This window comes from Choloepus didactylus (genome assembly GCF_015220235.1).
Source record: "Choloepus didactylus isolate mChoDid1 chromosome 11 unlocalized genomic scaffold, mChoDid1.pri SUPER_11_unloc2, whole genome shotgun sequence".
NCBI classification, from domain to species: Eukaryota; Metazoa; Chordata; class Mammalia; order Pilosa; family Megalonychidae; genus Choloepus; species Choloepus didactylus.
In genome coordinates this window covers 4,101,308-4,121,618 of record NW_023637579.1, presented here as the reverse complement: position 1 = coordinate 4,121,618, position 20,311 = coordinate 4,101,308, and the positions used below count along the sequence as shown (strand labels likewise).

General features: G+C 41.7%; 1 protein-coding gene across 1 annotated transcript; it reads right to left on the bottom strand.

The window, feature by feature from the left end:
• Window positions 1-2,442: 2,442 nt before the first annotated feature.
• LOC119524610 (butyrophilin subfamily 1 member A1-like) lies at window positions 2,443-16,068 on the bottom strand. The gene is given in 8 exon segments (XM_037823329.1): window positions 2,443-7,050; window positions 7,052-7,512; window positions 11,378-11,404; window positions 12,558-12,740; window positions 13,311-13,592; window positions 14,340-14,693; window positions 14,896-15,061; window positions 15,720-16,068. Coding segments are annotated over 8 exon segments (1,785 nt in total). The 5' UTR covers window positions 15,810-16,068; the 3' UTR covers window positions 2,443-6,828.
• Between the last annotated feature and the right edge of the window lie 4,243 nt (window positions 16,069-20,311).

Genomic DNA, 20,311 nt, shown 5'->3' with positions numbered 1-20,311 from the left:
TTTATTTATCTACTTTCTTGTTGATGGGGATTGTGCTGATTGGAATCTATCAAGTACTCCATAAAAGACCATGTTCTTCAATCCAATCTTGTGGGAGCAGACCTATTGTGCGTGGGTCCTTTTGATTAGGTTGTTTCCATGGAGATGTGACCCCGCCCATTCAAGATGGGTCTTAATTAGTTTAGTGGTGTCCTCTATGACAGGATAAAAGGCAGAGACATTTTGAAGAGAGCTTAGAGATGCTTGGAGAGAAAACGCCCAGAGACATCTTGGAGACAGTCTTTAAAAGCAGAACCAGGAGAGAAGCTAAGAGATGAAATCCAGAGTTTGCCCTGGAGAAGCTGAGAGGACCCCCAGACACTTAAAGAAAAATGCCCTTGGAGAAACAAGCAAGGATGAATGGGAGCTGAGAGACAAAAGCTAAGACAAAAGCCCAGAGACATTTTGGAGAAAGCCACAGAAACCAGAAGCTAAGCCCAGGAGATCCCCAGCAGACTCTGGCCATGTGCCTTCCCATGTGACAGAGGACCCCCAGATGCCATCAGCCTTTCCTCAGAGAAGTTATTGTCCTATTGATGCCTTAATTGGGACATTTTCATGGCCTGAGAACTATAAATTTGTGAAGTAGTAAACCCCCATTGTAAAAGCCAACCCATTTCTGATATTTTGCATTGTGGCAGCTTTAGCAAACTGGAACAGGCATCATTGTCTAGGTGGCTGCAAATACATTATCTTACATGTCTCTCATAGACAATAGATTGGTTATGGTACATACATTTCATGAAACTAATAAGATAATAAAGAATAGACAAAAACACAAGTCAGCTGTGTGGCAACATGCAAGCAACTCCCATCTACCCATACCCCCCAAAAATTCATAATACGTCAGAAAAAATTCTTAAAAACTGCATATTTTAATAAGAAATAAATTCAATAAAGAATGATAATACTGAGAACCAAGGCATTCAGAGATTTCAAAAATCATGCTTTTTTTTTCAGTTGATCTAAAATTTTGTCAACTGGGTTTACAAAAGTTTTTTCAGAGTCAACATTACCTATAAATGTTGCACGTTTGTTTCAAATACTTACTTTTTTCCCAATAAAAGACCTTTGATAAACATCTAAAATGTCCAGGTATAATATAGTTGAGATAAAACTGGATCAAATACTGGTATTGTTTTTAACAACTATCACCTCACGTTTTTGAGTGTCCCAAGTTTATTCAACCAAATAAACAAAGTAAAAATCAAAATGGCATGGCATATATTGTAAATAAATCAAAACCACTGTATTGTAACAGAAAGATAAAGCAGTTGCACATTAAATCAAAGCTAGCTGTATACAAAATGAAGGATGTCTGTTGCATAGTAAATAAACTGAAAACTGTTTCCAGGTGAGACAAGATGATGGGTGACGTCACCATGTAGTTGCTTACTGAGCTTACTACTGACCTCTGACTGTGACACCATAAAGGTATACAAGACAGAATGAGCTGGTAAGTTGGTAATCCACTGTCACTTGATGTTTGCCATGTCTGGTACCAAGCAGGTAATGATTATTTCCTAGGGTGTTTAGATGTAGACTTTGTGCACAAATTGCTTCAACTACAAAACTAACTGTTTGAACTTCATGAGAAATTGGAAGCTTAAACTGAAATGTAGTTGAGAGTAGGTTACCACACTAGTACCACACAAATACTAGGGACAAACAATTAAGGGCTGACAAGAGCTATGAGATGTCATTTGGGTCATGAGAATTGTTTAAGATTGGGAGTGATGAAGATTATACAGCTAAGTGATGGTAATGTGCGATATGGATGGATTATTGTAGACATAACGCGCTATGTGAACTTAGGAACCCTCTGCTTTATAAGTCAAGCTCTTGATTTTGAGACTTGCTCAGGTGAAACTTAGTGTGTAAAGGGGAGGCTAAACCCACCTATAATAATGCCTAGGAGTCACCTCCAGAGAACCTCTTTTGTTGCTCAAATGTGGACTTTCTCTCTCTCTCTAAAAAAGAAAGAAAGAAAAAAGGTGTGCTATGTATAGGGTTGGTTTTCTTTTTTTTTTTTCATTTTTTTAATTTTTTACTAAAACCAGCAAAGAGATGGACTATACCAGTTATCTGGTATGGTAGAAAGAAATCTGATTAAATTTTTGGGTCATTTAAAAACGTTTTTCAAAATGAAAATCATAAAGATTTATTTTTTTGTGAGGAAGTTTTCTATAGTCTACTATTATCTCCAATTAATAAGAAAAATTCAACACACCCTCCTTCTCTGAATAAAATAAAGCTCTAATATTGTCTATAAACTGATATTTAGAATAAACATAATTCTTATGTTGAATCCTTTGGGCTTACTTACAATGAAGACTGCAATAACTGAAAATACTCAGTTATGATTTTAAAAGAAGGATGTTTTAAAAACTTACTAGTCAGGCATTAGAAAAGTTATCAAATTACTTCACAGGATGAGATTTGGCAAATTTGCGTCAAGGTAACATGGCAAAAATCATGATTCAAACCATCAACTCGTTTGTCTCCCCTCCTATTTTCTTTTCACATATGAGGCAACAGAGCAGCATGCATTAACTTGAATTCTGAGGCAGGAACTGATCTTAGGGACACTTGAGTAAATGACTATGAAGGAAAATAAAGCACTTTCTTTTCTTTAGACTTACTCCAATACTTAAAAAATAAAAAAGAAAGACAAAAACCTCTTTTGGTCTTTTGTTTCTTAACAACCACCAGAACCAATCATTTAATGAAATAAAGGGTTTCTTTGTTTTTTGTTTTCTTTTAAATATAACACTTGAAAGTACAAAATGGTACATTTCCAAAAATACATATATTTTTTTCTGCACCAGCACCTCGTATAGTAGAAGTATGTGCTTTTTGCTCATTTGTTTCAATGCACTACTTTATCTACAATTTCATTACATGTGTACAGCAAATAGGCAAGCATGGCTTTTACATCCTTAACGATTTTTTTTCTATACAGGGAAGTTTTAAAAAAAATACTTGAACAGCTTGTCCAGTAATGTGACTCATAATGCATGTACCTTGTTCTGAAACATTTTTTTTTTTAAGGTGTAAAACAAAAGTTCAGTAATTGTGGCTCAGATACTTATTTTCTTAAAAAATAGTGTTGCAGTTTTGTTCTTTGAATTACTTTCCAAAATTTCCTTGTTAATTTTTCTCTTACGGCACACTTTCTTCTAAGACTAGAAAATGTGGCAGGCAATATAAAAAAGGCTGCAATTTCTGCCCTTTGAGGGCACTGCAGTGACTCAACAGCTTACCGCATTTTGAACCCTTGTTGAAATCCCTTCACTCATGACATCCCTGTGGGCGCGGGCAGGGGAACCCGGGCTGGAGCCGCCGGCCGCCCTCTCCACTGGTCACCCGCCCCGCACGGTCCCGCGCTAGCTGATCTGTTCTTAAACCACTGTAATATTTATTGGTAGTGTTTTGGAGGTTTGTTAGCAGTTTTAAAATTTTAAATAGTACAGTAGATTATGTGATTAATTAGATTTTAGAAATTTTGATTTGAGTTTATAACCAGCGTTAAAAATTTGGAACTATATTTTGTAAAATTGAAAAGTTTTGATTTGATCATTGTGCAGTGGTCTGTGAGTATTTAGGGGAACACTGAGTGTTTAGCGTTTTAAAAATAATGATTGTTTAATAAATTCACATTATTAATACATTAGTCTATAGACAAAAAAGTGAGTAGTGTTACTTCTACTCACACAAATCTCTAGGACATCAAGAAATCTGTCAGAAATAGTAAACCCAAGGGTACACTTAAAATTTTATCTACTTAACTTATTTATTTTTAAAATTAAAATCAATGGTTAACAAATGCGCTACTATCCCACCCAGCTGGGGTGGGAAGGAGAAATTCCTATGGCTCAAGCAGACGCTGCACAAAAGTGAGGTGGGAACCTGGGCGAAGCCGGCTGGGAGGGGACCCTGTGGGGCGGAGACTGCGGGAGACAAGAAAGCCATCGGGTGGATAAGCTTAAAATACCACCTTCTAACTCAAAGGAGAAAAGAGTTTTCTACGAATGGTTCTGGAAGAACAGGATATCTGTATTAAAAAACGGACTTCAGCTTTTACTTTATGCTATACACAAAAAATCAACTCAAAATGAATCAGACTTAAATGTAAGATCTAAAAGTATTAAACTCCTATAAGAAAACATCAGAGAAAATCTTTCTGATATTGGATGAGGTGACAATTTTTTAAACAGGACCTCAGAAACACAGATCAAAACAGAATAAATGAAAAACAATGGATTTTTGCCCTTTTAAGTATTTAGTTAAGAAAATAAAATGAGAAGCCACGGACTGGGAGAAAATTTCTGTGAAACACATATTCAACAAATGGCTCGTATCCACAATATACAATTCAGTAATACGAAGAGAAACCATCCAAATTAAACAAATGGACAAAAGATTCAAACAGAGACTTCACAAAAGAAGATACATGAATGGACAATAAATACATGAAAAGATGCTCAATATCACTTGTCATCAGAGAAAGGCAAAATTAAACTTACTATACACGTCCATGAGAATGGCTAAAATTAAAAAGCAAATTTAGTATTGACCACACCAAATGTGGGCAAGCATATAAAGCAACTGGAACTCTCATACTTTATTGGTAGGAATGCAAAATGGTGTAGTCATTCTAGAAAAGGCTGTGGAAGTTCCTTACCAAGTTAAACCTAAGCTTACCCCATCACCTTGCAATTCCACACCTAGGTATTTACCCTAGAGAAATGAAAGCCTCAGTTTGTGCAGCATTATTCGTAATAGCCAACTCAAATGTCCATCAGTCGGTAGGTAAATTACATATGGAATACTACTCAACAATAAAAAGGAACAAATATCAGGTAATAACATGGATGAGTCTCAAAAGTGTTATGCTAAGGGAAGAAAGCCAAGAAGGAAAGACCATGTTTTATTTGTATTAAATGCTAGATTAGGTTAAACTACAGTGACAGAGAGAAGGTCAGTGGTTGCTTGGGGTCAGAGGTGGGGAGACGTTCAAAGGAATATTTGGTGAGGAAATGTTCTATCTCTCGATTACGGTGTGAGTCATGATTGTATACAATTACCAAATCCTTCAAATGGTACACTTAAAATTGGTGAATGTTATTATACATAAATATTACTTTAGTAAGCCAAAAAGAGGAAAAAACTTATCACTCTGAGGCTACAGTGGGTAACTTGCAGAATTTAGTAACATTTTGGATTTGCTGATGAGGAAAGTGGGAGCAGGAGATGAAACAGGGACAAGTTCTTCTCTCCGTCCCTCCTTCTCCACTTCTGTCCACAAAACCCCAGCCTGTCTTCAAACCCAACCACAAGGTCACGTCCCTGCTTCGGCATTCCCTGCCCACTTAGTCCCAGTTAGCACTCCCCACTATGAACTCCTGGAGCACTCATGAAAAACTTTTCATTCTATGAGAGGCTTGCCTCTCCAAGACATTTGTAGATTATCTCTTTTTTGCACATCCTTCCTGCTCTGAGGCAGGGGCACCACCCTATAGAAAGATGTGCAGCCATGTAGACAGTGCCTCTGAGCTCCACTCACTCTGGAGTGGGATGAGCTGTGTCCTCTCAAAATGCCCTAACCCTGGTTCTGGCTAATTGGACCTTATTTGCAAAAAGGGTCTTTGCAGATATTAAAGTAAGACTCTCGAGATGAGGTCATTCTGGATTAGGGTGAGCTGTAAGTCCAGTCACAGTTGACCTTACAAGGGACAGGGAGGAGAGAACACAGAGAGAACACACCTAGTAGAAACAGACCAGGTGGCAATGGAGTAGAGGTTGGAGTGATGCGTCTACAAGCCAAGGAGCCCCAGGATGGCTGGCAGCCACCAGAAAAAAGGAGAAAGCGTTGGGACGAATTCTCCCCCAGAGCCTCCCGGAGGAACAAACCCTGCTGAAAGCTCGAGGTCAGACTTCTGTCCTCCAGAAAGAACTGTGAGAGAAATAAATTCCTGCTGCTTTTACCCACCTAGTTTGTAGTCACTTACTGAGCATTTATTGAGCCGCCTTCGGAAAGGGACAGACCTTCCCCCCACGCTCTGCTCTGTGCTGTGGATGAGACTCTGCAAATCAAGTCTGCTTTGTGAGACCCCCTCACTAAATCTGCCTTGGACAGAAAGAGGGAGCCTGCAGGCTGGAGGGGAAAGTTCAGGACATCTCCTGCCAGGGCCACCCCAGCCTCACGGTCACTCCTTCCAGCACTCACAGAACCAGCCCAGAGGCGCTGGTGCTTTCTGGGCAGAGCCCCTCCACAGTCCCCTACTCCAAGCAACCGAGTCTTAATAATTCCAACCTTTCCCCTCTGTTCCCCAGCTAGTGGGGTGCAAGCTGCTTCTGGCATTCACTACCTCCACAATACGTCCGTGTTCTCTTTGTGCCTTGTGAGTCCTTCAATTCCTAGCGTATGCTCTGTCAAAACACCGGTGTGTTTTCTGCCTGGACTGGGACCTGCTGACACAAAGGGCAAGACGTGGAGTCCCGAAATCTCCAACTGGCCAAACAAGACCAGGCACAACCTGTCCTAGGGAGGGTGGCAGAGAGAGGGAGCTGAGGGTGAGTCTGACGTTTGGGTGGTTGTGAGGAAAAGGGCTGCGTGGCTGAATGTTTATATATGCTCCCAAATTCATTCCACAAAATAGTCCATGATGTACTTTATAATCATCATTTTATAGGGTAGAAAAATGAAGATAAGGCAGGTTAATACTTTGCCCAAAGTTGCACACTAGTACATGGTTGAATTAGGATTTAGGAACCTGGATGTTTCTCTCAGAGAGCAGGGCTGGCCTTGGGTGAGAAGGACATGGGCCGTGTCTGAGGAGAGTCCCCGTCCCTCGAGAATGTTGTTGCCTTTTCCCTAATGGGGGTCCCTGGGAGCCCAGGGGTAAGTTCAGAGCCTTCCAGGGGGCTGGTCACTTCCCCTAGCTGTCTAAACACTGAGCAGATGATCAGGGGACGGACGTCGAGAGTCCAGAGACAGAAGAACGGCCGCCAAGGGGCCTGAGAAAGAGATTTCAGAGAATGAGTAGAGGTGGGATCTGTCAGTCTTGTTATAAAAGGTGAGATTTCTGGCATCACAGTCCAGCAAAATGCCCACCACGTGTGGGGGCTCAGAAAGATGCAGGCGTTTCCTAGGATAGGTGAGAGCCCGGTATTTCTCCTTGTAAAACTCTATGGCCCAGACACCATGCGCTGGTGACTTGGGAATTCTTCCTTTCCGATCTAAACTTTCCAGACAAACACCCAGATTCCAAGCCTTCCTCTTTCCCACCTCGACTTCCCAGTAAAACTTCCCAGAGGTGAATTGCTCCCTGCCTAGAACGCAGGGGTCCTGGTCAAACCTCTCAGGGGTGTCAGGCAAGTCCTGTTCAAAGTATAGCCGTTCCACGCTTTTCCGGTTCTCACTCAGGAAGAGTTTGGTATTAGCAGTGTCTGGATCCAGGGATGGGCTCACTGCAGAAAGAGGAGAGGGGCAAGCTTTTGGCATTCAGGTTCTCACTGAGTTCTTGCAAGTCCTGGAATCCTGGGGTTGCCTCCCAGATCTCTCTCCCCTTGCTTCTCTGATGGAGCCACTGCTGTCACCAGGAGTCCCTGAATAGCCTCAGTTTTCTGTGCCAGGAGCCTACAGCCCACCCTAAAGGAGTGGCAAGATAACACAAGGCTGGGGATCAGGGGCAGCTTCCTCAGGGAGGTAGAACATGACTTAGAGTCTTTTATGATCTGGCTCATCTCCCAATATTTTGACTATCTTTGTTTTGCCGGCCTGTCCTGGTGTTGTGGTGGGATTGTGTGTGTGTGTGTGTGTGTGTGTGTGTGTGTGTGTGTGTGTGTGTGTAGAGAGAGAGAGGTGGAGCACAACAGAATGAGGTGGCATTTTTGATTATAGTATGTTCACTGAAGCAGGTGCTGTTCTACAGCTGTGGAATCAAAAACTGGCCAGCCATATCTGGAAAACACCAAGACGGATTTTAACAGCCACAGAAACATTCCCCCAAACAGACAAAATCTATAAGAAACATGTGTTCCCTTGCCCAAACATTCCCCACTGGCCAACCCTTTGATCACAGTGGTCTTATCTGCTGTCCCCTGGTTGATCTATGTCTTCTTTCTTCAGAACTTCTACCCTGCGTGAAACTCTTGGAGCTCTTATGATCAGTCCTCAGTCTTACCGAGTGCCTGGGCATAAAATCCTGTTAGATTTGTTCTACCTAAGTGAGAAGCAGGGAGGCGTTTGTGGCCTGGCTGAGTACCCAGCTATTCCGGAAGCTGCCCTAAAACACCTAAAAACATCTCTTTCTTTTTGGAAAAAGCCTCAGTTCTAAAGCTGTACATGTCTCAGATCATTGTCTGTTTTAGTCACCAGATGCCTCCCTCTTTCCCAGATGGCTTGGCATGACTGATGCTTAGTCCTCTACTGCTATCAGAACCCTAGATTTTTTCTCAGGAGGTCTATATCCTTTCTGAGGTAAAACCCTGCTCTCCTTGGCTTTCTGGCACAGGCCATTTGTTTCTTTTTCCTCAACATTCCCAACAACTGTCGTTGCTACTTCCTGAGCATTCCTTCTCCTCTTTCCCCAAATCCTTCCTCTGTTGAGTCGCGGGTATGTGGATCAAGCTCCTTCACATTCTACCTCTTTATTTTGATTATAAACTGACTCTCTAGGCTGACCTCTTTCCCTCACTGTAGAACTGACCCAGCACCCAGTCCTCTATACTCCTCATCACTCTGGACAACCTCAATATGCATGGGGGATGAATCCCTGAATGCCTTTCTCAGTTTCCTGCTCTCAGGTTCTGGGTTCACTGATCCCACTGCATCATCGTTCTGCTGTCTTAATCTTCCTTCTCTTCTCATCCGCCACAGATTCTTTGGTTGTGAATCAAAGTGACTTCTCTCTAGCAAGTATGCTCAACAATGTCTCTTACAAGACTCTACAGCTGGATGAGTCTCCACTGATCCAACAAATGAGCCTGGCAGATCCTACTATATCACCAAGTAACCTCACCTTCCTCTCTGACTCCTACTGCATCCCCTCTCCATGCACCTCAAATTCCCTTCCCCATCTCAACTACATTTGTAGGCCAATTTTTCTTCTGATTAGTCCAGCCCATCCTCATATGCACACCTTTGCAAAATTGTTCTTTATTCATTTCCGTTATCTATCATTCTTAATTGCTCTTTATTCTGGATCATTCCTTTCAGGTAACAAATGTGGTCTATTATCTCTTATCTTAAATTAAAGAAAAAACGTTTCCTTGATCCCCACTCTCAAATTTTTAGCTCTGCTTAACAGTCAGTAGTTTGGAAATTCCCTACTCCAGTTCTCTCCATGTTTTCATCTCCCCTTCACCAATGTCTCTTACCAATCATGAAGGTCATGTCTCTGACCTCATTTTACTTCACTTCTCAGCTGCATCTAACACAATTGTCTACTTCCTCAATACATTTTATCTCCTGATGACAGCGGTAAATTATCTCATGTTTTCTCCTACTGCTCTATCCATTTTTTTTCTGTCTCATTTGCTAGTACATCTTGTTCTACCAGATCTTTAAATGTGGTGGGTTTTCATGACTAGTCATGGCTCGCTCTTCTTTGTTCTGTACCTTTTTTTCATGTTCATAACCTTAAATACCAGATATATACAGTTGACCCCAAATTCATATCTTTAGTCCAAACTTCTGCTGCAAGCTCTAGATTTGCATAGCCAATCATTTATTCTATGTCTCCATTTGGAAGTCTCAAAACATCTCAATCATAGGAGGTCCAAAAGAAATTCCAGTTCTCTTGCCTAAATCTGTCTCAATTCACCCCAAGGCTTTCCCTTCCAGTTACTCTTCTACACAATTATCCATCCTTGGTTTCTCCCTTTTTCTTGCCCCTTCTCTAGTCTACTTCTACCTCCAAGACCAACTCCTATCTGTTTACCTCTCTTCATCCAGTATCCAGACTCTCCCCCACTAAAAGCCCTCATTCATTTTCCGTTGCATCTCAAATAAAACCCAAGTGCCTTGCCGTGGTCTTGGGAACTTGGCATCTTCTCTGGCCTCTAACTGTTCCAGCCTCTTGTGGTGCTTCTCCATGCTTGCCTGTCTTCCTCACCCAGACTGCTGTCCTTTCTGCTTCTCCATTACCCTCTTCAGTGTCTACTCTTCCCATCGCTGAGGAGGGTCCCACTCCCTTCTTTGTCCATGGCTGGGATCTCATCATTCAGCTCTCAGCTTGAACGTCCTAATCTCACAGCTGAGCCTTTCCCGACGAGCCAAAGCAAATCCTCTCTGTTAAACTTCATCATTATGCTCACTACACTCCTATAATGTTTATCCCAATGTATTTCAGTTTTAATTAAACATTTTCACTGGTTTATTGTTTGTATCCCCAAATAGACTCTATGCTGCATGAGGACAGGATGAAGCCATTTTATTGACTGATATAAACCCAGTTCCTGGCACATGAAGCCCTCAACAACTATTTTTAATGAATGAGTGAATGAGTGAATGAATGAATGTGTTCTCACCATCTCCTTGGCTCTTCATCAATTGAGTATGTCCTGATTGGGTCCTCCAGGCCTTTCCTTCATCCTCCCACATGCCCTTCTCATTCCCTGCCATGTAGGTCTTTCTAGAAAGGCTCTCCCTCTCCACAGCCAGACTGAAAGTTCCTTATTTCTCTGTTCTTTGTAGTAATAGCAACCCCTGAGTCCCCTGTCTTAGAAAAGCTGATTCCCTCAGACTCCCCCACAGGCAGGACTATCCCTCCAGGCTTGTCTCTTCTACAGTCTCAGGAAGTTTAAAGGAAAAGGAGATAAAATCTCTTCAGGCAGCAAAACCTGTTTTTCACAAGGATGTTGCTACCACTCACCAGCATATGGTACAGCATTTCTGCAGTCTGGAAATAAAAGAGGCTACAGAAACACACACATACATGCACACACATCCAAACATGCACACAGAGGAGTGAGCACTGGAAAGAGGGCTAAAGTCTGGATTTGCCTCCTTGTGCTCCTTGCCCATCTCTCTCTCACAATCTTCTTGAATCTTATTGAATACCTATGGCTTCACACACTTATTTCTGGAATAACTGACTTCACACACTTATCTCTGCTGTGTGAGGGAGAGAAGCTAAGACCCCTCGGTAACTGATGGAAAGGCTTCTCTGTGATTTTCTCTTTTCCTGAGACCAACTCTGATTTTGGGATACCTCTTATCCCTGCTCCAATGGAACCATGTCTGTGTTTCTGGCTCCCTCAGCCATTGGGACCCAGGACAGGGATGGGACATGGGATGCAGAGACCCCAAGCTTCCAAGAACGGTACTTACCATAAATTAAACTGCTCTCCCTGGAGCCTGCAATGAAATGGAGATATGTGATATTATAGGCTTCAGTTTAGCAAAATGGGGCAAAGCTGCTATTCTGGAGAGATAAGTCAAAAGAAAGCTTACTGAGCTCTGCCTATAGTTTCTCTGTATAAAAGAATAAATGTATGTTCTTTAATGCTCAGTAAAACCAAGTGGATGCAGTTTTATTCCTAAATAAACATGCTTATATAGAACAGTTCATTGGCCCAAATCTTCCTGTCAGCCATCCGAAGTTTGTAATGCAGTCTTTATAACAAGCCAAGGAACAGGCTTGACTTCCAAGATAGGGGTCTGAAATCTGAGTACAAGTCCCCAGCTTCTGAAATGACATGTGGGAGAGTGAGTTGACTGATGAACGAATTAAGAATCAATAATGATGATAACATCCAGCCCCACTGCCAAAACAAGTCCTCTGCATGTTCAGGGCCCTGTAAATTATTGTATCTCATCCTGAACACCACATTTCAGGAGGTAATTATCAGCTCCACTGGTAGAGGAGGAAGCTGAGGCTGAGCCTTTCGGGGCAGGTCTCAGACCCCTAGGCCAGCACTTCCAAATCAGGGTTCAAGTCCTGACCCCTAGGACAGCATGAGTCAGGGCTGGGGTTCAAGTCCTGACCCCTAGGTCAGCATGAGTCAGGGTCGGGGTTCAAGCCCAGATCCCCGAGGTCAGCATGAGTCAGGGTCAGGGTTCATGCCCAGATCCCTAGGTCATAATGAGTCAGGGTTGGGGTTCAAGCCTAAACCCCTAGACAACATTTGTCTAAGTTGCAGTTCAAGCCCAACCCTCATCCAGCACACATGCGAGTGGGGCTTCATGCCTAGACCCCTCAGTCTGTGTCAGAGTCGGGGATCAAGGCAGAGCCTTGGCCAGCACGTACCACGGTCATGGTTTACGCCCAAATCTGTTGGACACCAAGCCTACATTAAATTCTCTAGCAAAGAGCAACCAAGGAGGTTCTCAGACATACAGCATTTTCAGTGGATACATGATTTCACAATGTCTAGAATGCAGACTTTCCCACATCCTTCAATTGTTACTGTATTTAAGAACACACCAAGGCTGCCCTAGCACAGGTCTCTGCTCTGATGGGCTCAGTGTCTGAGTGCTCCCCCCCATCCTGTTGGCTCTCCCTGCTCACCATTGGCACTGCTGGCTCGTTGTCTGCTCTGCTCGCTCACTTGTTCCCACAGTCTTCTATTTTCATCCTGTTGCCGTTTCCGGAAAACACAGATGGCTCCAGCTATTATAAGTCCCGGTGCAACAAAGATCAGAAGCAATACTATACTCCAAGCTGCAAATGACAACCTGCTGGAGGAGGAATCTGAGGGAGATTCCAGAGAGTCATATGAGTAAAGAATACTGGAAAGAAGGAACTTCTTTGTTCTTAGGAAACACGAAAGGATTGATGTTTACAAAGAACTCTGAAATGAATCGGAACAAAATATGTATGTATTTGCACAGATAGACATATAGTACATAGCTACTAGGTAAAGAGAGAAAGAGAAATGATAAAACAAATGGGGCAAAATGATAAAAATTGGTGAATCTGGGTAATGGATGGACAGAGTTCTTTGTATTATTATTGCAAATTTTCTATAAGTTTGAAATTATTTAAAAATTAAAATAAAAAATTAATACCAGGGCAAACATTCCCTGTTCTCCTTGGGGCTTTCCCAACACCCCTATCTCTGAACCACTTCAATTAAAAGCACCCAACTCTGCACCCCCCTAGAACCCAGTGAGCCAGGTCTCTGGGGGAAAGATGTAGAAAAGGATCTGCGGTCTCCTTTCCCTCTTGCTAGAGGACTTGTACCTCTGCCCCAGGTGCCCACGAAGGCTATGGTTTCCTATTCTCAGCCTTTTTGAGAACAAAACTGAATAAAATACTAACCTGGTAGGTGAATGCTAGCCGTCTTCCTCTCAGGGTGGAGGGGGCTGGCAATGGAGCAACTTAGGGCCCCCACAGCCCTGTCCCTGACAGTCACACCGGATGCCACAGTGAAGAGCCCACTGGTAGCTGATGCTGAGATATTGGTCTCAGAAGGTATTGAATTTCCCCTGAAATCCATCCACTGCACCTCGGGCTCAGGGAACCAGCCAGCTGAGGTGCACTCTGCCTGGAGGCCATCGTCCTTGTGATCTCTCAAACTGATTCTGGGCTTTTCACCCACTCCTGAAGAAAGAGATATTGGCTTAAATCTTTCCATCTACTGCTGCCACCATTTTTAAAAAGTCTTGAGTATTTCTAATATGTATTAGGTTATTTTTCATATACTACCCTGTTTGATATTTAGATCCCAAATATATTATCCCAATTTTACAGGCAAAGCAGAAGAAATCAAAACAAAAAATGCTCAGGAAGATTAAATAATTTTCCTAAGTCACAAAATTAGTAAGTGTGAGAAACACAGTTTGAACCCAGGTTTGCCTGACTTCAAAGCACAATTTCTGGTACTGACAAGGAATTTCTCCCCACATCCCAGAAGCATTCTCCCCTGACCACAGCTTTCTCTTCCCTTCCCTTACCTTCCTTCCCTTCTCTCCTCTCCCCTTCCTCTCTCTTCCTCTTCCTCTCCCTCTCTCTCTCTCTCTCTCTCTCTCTCCCTCCCTCCTGTCCCATCCCTTCTCTCTCCCTCTTCTTCTCCCCCCCCCTACAACAGTATAATGGTGTAATGAAAGGAAGGAAAACTAGAAAACATATCTATGTATTAAGAACTGCATTTTCCAAGAAGTACTGTCATTGTACAAGGTTTCTGTAAAATGGGATTTTTCTTGGAAGTGTATGTTGTGAAAAGTCTAACATTTTATTGGAAGTTTGGCCATAAACATGATTATTTATGATTGGGACTGAAAACTCTGTAAGCAAAAGTTATACTTTGATCACACAGAAACAAGATGCCCAAGCATGCAGGCCCCTTACCTGCCACCGTCAGCCACAGAGTGGCTTCTGAAGAAGCGTTACCGTCTTTGAAACGGCAGTGGTATGTCCCATTATCAAAAGTGGTGACATTGTGTATCCTCACTGCTGCTATGCCCTTGTCAATGCCATCTCTCAAAAAAGTTGTTCTTCCCTGGTACTCTTTCATCTGCTCTTGATACATATCTTTCCCCTTCTCATACACGTACACGGCGGGAGAGGGGTGGGCCCTGTACCATCTCAACTCCATGTCCTCAACACTGATATTGGGATCCAGGTGACAGGGTAACTCTGTGTCTTTCCCCACGATGGCCAGAATGGTGTCATTAGGCACAAAGACACAAAAATCAGCTTTTCCTGAAAGAGGCAGATTCAAAAGAACCACGTTAGTGCATCTGTGAGAAGACTTCTCCCACCGCGTCCCACATTCCTCTCTGAGGATTTAAGGATTCCCGGCATCCTGAGCTGAAGTGGAAGGCATCATCTTAACTTTTCTTTGGGCTTTTCTGTTCTTCTACTGGGGCATCCTCTTAAAGATGAAAAGGGGATGTTCTCCTACCATATCTGCATTTGCTGCTGAGTAGTGGCTGTAGCAAAACAAGGATGAGGCAGCAAGGCAGCAAGGCATCTTGAAAATGCATCTTTGTCATCACAGTCCAGGGCTTCTGAGTTGGTGGGGGAGAAAACCACAACCAGAAGATCAATAGGAGCAATGGAAAAGTCACCTTGGGAAAGAAAGATCATGTTTAACCACCTCTTTACTCACATTCTCTAACCTGTTATTTATCCTAGAAACAGACACCAATCCTCATCGACCCTTGTGTTACATGTAGGATATCCCTCCCATAATACAAGTCATTGGAACCCACCTACAGAATTCCACAAAGACATCCTTGAATGTGAATGGGTTTCATTTTATTACCCACTCACATAAGAGTTTTAAATGCATCTCGTCATCTACCGGAGTGAAACGTGAGAATGATAGTGAAGAAAACTCAAGTTCTGATTAAGCAAACATAGATCAGAAATACATTTACTGACTCCCTTAAAGTCCTTAGATTTCTTATTGTCCCCAGCCACAGTCTCCAGTCTACTGGGCATTATAATCAGCTTCTGTAGAACACAAACCTACTGGTTGCCCCAAAATTCATTGGCAGGGACGGTCAATCCAAGACACTCATTAAATTATTACTTATTACCAATTACTAATTAACTTATGAAATTTATTAAGGAACTATGCCCTTAAATTCTCATGTTGTATTCAGACAAGGTATTCTGTTCTTACCTTTTAGGAAGGCCACTGGGGTTTCTCTAGCACTGAGGATGGGGTGAGAATGGACAAACAACGACATAGATGAGTGCCTTTAAAATAAAACTACTCACCCAGCTCAAATCCAGCTGCAGGCTTCCCAGGGAAATTTTGGTGACACTGAAGGAATTGATTGAATGCTCCAAAAACTCCAGGAGGGGCATAATCTCAAGGAACCACAAGAACACAGGCAGTAATATGAGTGGGGAGCTTAGAAATCTGTTATAAGCAGCCAAGTCCCCCAGTGTCAGTAGAATCCTCTTATTATTTTTTGCAAAAGTAACCAACTATGCCTTTTGGCAGTTGCAACAGAAAAAATAAGGGTTTCCTAAGGTGTGGCCCATGGTGTGAACATACTGAAGACTGGGGAGAAATACGGTGGCCCCAGCAGATAAGCCCATGGGAGGACGGCTGTCAGGGCCAGCTCTGGGTTACCACCAACCTGGAGAAGGAGGCACCGATCTCGGGTGTTGGGATCCAGGCCAAATGCAGAAGCTGGGAAATCCAGATAAACTTTCTTGGCTATCAAGAGTCCTTCAGTCCTGCACAAGCCTGGCCCAGGTCCTCGGGAGGGTTTTTCAGGATCAGCTTGAAATTGGGCTAATTTCAGCATTTTCCTAGGAGATTCTTGTCTGCAATTCACACCCCTTTTGGAAGATGATGGCACCACCTCTTCCCTCCCTTCCCTGTCCCCTGTGGCCATGGGGTCCTGGAAATCTGTACATAAAATATTGTGACTGGGAGCCTGACCTGTACCAAGCTTCAGACATTCACCTCGACTCTACATCTAAGATATGACGGAAACATATCCTGTCCCATTTTCCCCTAATGTTAACTCAAAAGTGTGGGCATTTTCCTGAACGGGCTTGGAGGGGAAAGAGCTACAGGGAAGGGCTGCCAGATTGTCTTGAAGATCAGGCATTTAATTTTTTTTTTTTATTGGATATGTTTTTATTTTATTTTTTTTATTTTTTTATTTTTTTAATTCAGTTTTATTGAAATATATTCACAAACCATACAGTCATCCATGGTATACAATCAACTGTTCACAGTATGATCATATAGTTATGCGTTCATCACCACAATCTATTTCTGAACATTTTCCTTACATCAGAAAGAATCAGAATAAGAATAAAAAATAAAAGTGAAAAGAGAATACCCAAACCATCCCCCCATCCCACCCTATTTGTCATTTAGTTTTTACTCCCATTTTTCTACTGATTTTTTTTTCAATTTTTTAACTTTGTTTATCAAAAAATTAAAAACAAACAGGCAAACAACAACCAAAAAAACCCCACAACATTTCAAACAAAGCAATGGATTAAGGAAAACAAATAACCTAAAATAACTACTTTGCTTCCAATATGTTCCTACCATACCCCAAGAAAATTAATAAACCATGTCCAAACAGAGGAGTAAGAAAAACAAATAATCTAAAATAGCTACATTGCTTCCAACATGTTCCTACCATACCCCAAGAAAATTAACAACCACTAAGAAAACAAAGGAATAAGAGAAAAAAAAAAAAACCTAAAATAACTCTATTGCTTCCAACATGATCTTACTCTATCCAAGGAAGTTTACAAACCATAATCATTCCTGAGCATTCCCATAACATTGAGATTACCCTCCATAGTTTATCTGTTCTTATTAGATTATCATTCCCCCTACCCTAATTGGTATCTCCAGGTCCCCTGCATTCTACAGTATAAAACATTGTACATTTTTCACAGAATTCACATTAGTGGTAACATACAATATCTCTCTTTTTGTGCCTGGCTTATTTTGCTCAGCATTATGTCTTTTTTTTTTTTTTTTATCTTCATTTTATTGAGATATATTCATATACCACGCAGTCATACAAAACAAATCGTACTTTCGATTGTTCACAGTACCATTACATAGTGGTACATTCATCACCCAAATCAATCCCTGACACCTTCATTAGCACACACACAAGAATAACAAGATTAATAATTAGAGTGAAAAAGAGCAATTGAAGTAAAAAAGAACACTGGGTACCTTTGTCTGTTTGTTTCCTTCCCCTATTTTTCTACTCATCCATACATAAACTAGACAAAGTGGAGTGTGGTCCTTATGGCTTTCCCAATCCCCTTGTCACCCCTCATAAACTACATTTTTATACAACTGTCTTCGAGATTCATGGGTTCTGGGTTGTAGTTTGATAGTTTCAGGTATCCACCACCAGCTACCCCAATTCTTTAGAACCTAAAAAGGGTTGTCTAAAGTGTGCGTAAGAGTGCCCACCAGAGTGACCTCTCGGCTCCTTTTGGATTCTCTCTGCCACTGAAGCTTATTTCATTTCCTTTCACATCCCCCTTTTGGTCAAGAAGATGTTCTCCGTCCCACGATGCCGGGTCTACATTCCTCCCCGGGAGTCATATTCCACGTTGCCAGGGAGATTCATTCCCCTGGGTGTCTGATCCCACGTAGGGGGGAGGGCAGTGATTTCACCTTTCAAGTTGGCTTAGCTAGAGAGACAGGGCCACATCTGAGCAACAAAGAGGCATTCAGGAGGAGGCTCTTAGGCACAACCATAGGGAGGCCTAGCCTCTCCTTTGCAGCAACCATCTTCCCAAGGGTAAAACCTGTGGTAGAGGGCTCAACCCATCAAACCACCAGTCCCCTATGTCTGTGGTCATGTTAACAACCATGGAGGTGGGGTAGGCGAATACCCCTGCATTCTCCACAGGCTCCTCAAGGGGGCACTGCATCTTTTTTTTTTTCCTTGTTTTTTTTTTTTTTTTTTTAACTTTCCCTTCTTTTTTAAATCAACTGTATGAAAAAAAGTTAAAAAGAAAACAAACATACAATAAAAGAACATTTCAAAGAGACCATAACAAGGGAGTAAGAAAAAGACAACTAACCTAAGATAACTGCTTAACTTCCAACATGTTCCTACTTTACCCCAAGAAAGTTACCTAATATAGCAACATTTCTGTGAACTTGCTCCTACTATATCCATCAGAAATTAACAGACCTTAGTCATTCCTGGGCATCCCCAGAACGTTAAATAGCTTATCTGTTCTTCTTGGATTATTGTTCCCCCTTCCTTAATTGCTCTCTATTGCTAGTTCCCCTACATTCTACATTATAAGCCATTTGTTTTACATTTTTCAAAGTTCACATTAGTGGTAGCATATAATATTTCTCTTTTTGTGCCTGGCTTATTTCGCTTAGCATTATGTCTTCAAGGTTCATCCATGTTGTCATATGTTTCACGAGATCGTTCCTTCTTACTGCCGCGTAGTATTCCATCGTGTGTATATACCACATTTTATTTATCCACTCATCTGTTGAAGGACATTTGGGTTGTTTCCATCTCTTGGCAATTGTGAATAATGCTGCTACGAACATTGGCGTGCAGATATCTGTTCGTGTCACTGCTTTCCGATCTTCCGGGTATATACCAAGAAGTGCAATCGCTGGATCGAATGGTAACTCTATATCTAGTTTTCTAAGGAACTGCCAGACTGACTTCCAGAGTGGCTGAACCATTATACAGTCCCACCAACAGTGAATAAGAGTTCCAATTTCTCCACATCCCCTCCAGCATTTGTAGTTTCCTGTTTGTTTAATGGCAGCCATTCTAACCGGTGTTAGATGGTATCTCATTGTGGTCTTAATCTGCATCTCTCTAATAGCTAGTGAAGCTGAACATTTTTTCATGTGTTTCTTGGCCATTTGTATTTCCTCTTCAGAGAACTGTCTTTTCATATCTTTTGCCCATTTTATAATTGGGCCGACTGTACTATTGTCATTGAGTTGTAGGATTTCTTTATATATGCAAGATATCAGTCTTTTGTCAGATACATGGTTTCCAAAAATTTTTTCCCATTGAGTTGGCTGCCTCTTTACCTTTTTGAGAAATTCCTTTGAGGTGCAGAAACTTCTAAGCTTGAGGAGTTCCCATTTATCTATTTTCTCTTTTGTTGCTTGTGCTTTGGGTGTAAAGTCTAGGAAGTGGCCGCCTAATACAAGGTCTTGAAGATGTTTTCCTACATTATCTTCTAGGAGTTTTATGGTACTTTCTTTTATATTGAGATCTTTGGTCCATTTTGAGTTAATTTTTGTGTAGGGGGTGAGGTAGGGGTCCTCTTTCATTCTTTTCGATATGGATATCCAACTCTCCCAGCCCCATTTGTTGAAAAGACCATTATGACTCAGTTCAGTGACTTTGGGGGCCTTATCAAAGATCAGTCGGCCATAGATCTGAGGGTCTATCTCCGAATTGTCAATTCGATTCCATTGATCTATATGTCTATCTTTGTGCCAGTACCATGCTGTTTTGGCAACTGTGGCTTTATAATAAGCTTGAAAGTCAGGGAGTGTAAGTCCTCCCACTTCGTTTTTCTTTTTTAGAGTGTCTTTAGCAATTCGAGGCATCTTCCCTTTCCAAATAAATTTGATAACTAGCTTTTCCAAGTCTGCAAAGTAGGTTGTTGGAATTTTGATTGGGATTGCATTGAATCTGTAGATGAGTTTGGGTAGAATTGACATCTTAATGACATTTAGCCTTCCTATCCATGAACATGGAATATTTTCCATCTTTTAAGGTCCCCTTCTATTTCTTTTAGTAGAGTTATGTAGTTTTCTTTGTATAGGTCTTTTACATCTTTGGTTAAGTTTATTCCTAGGTACTTGA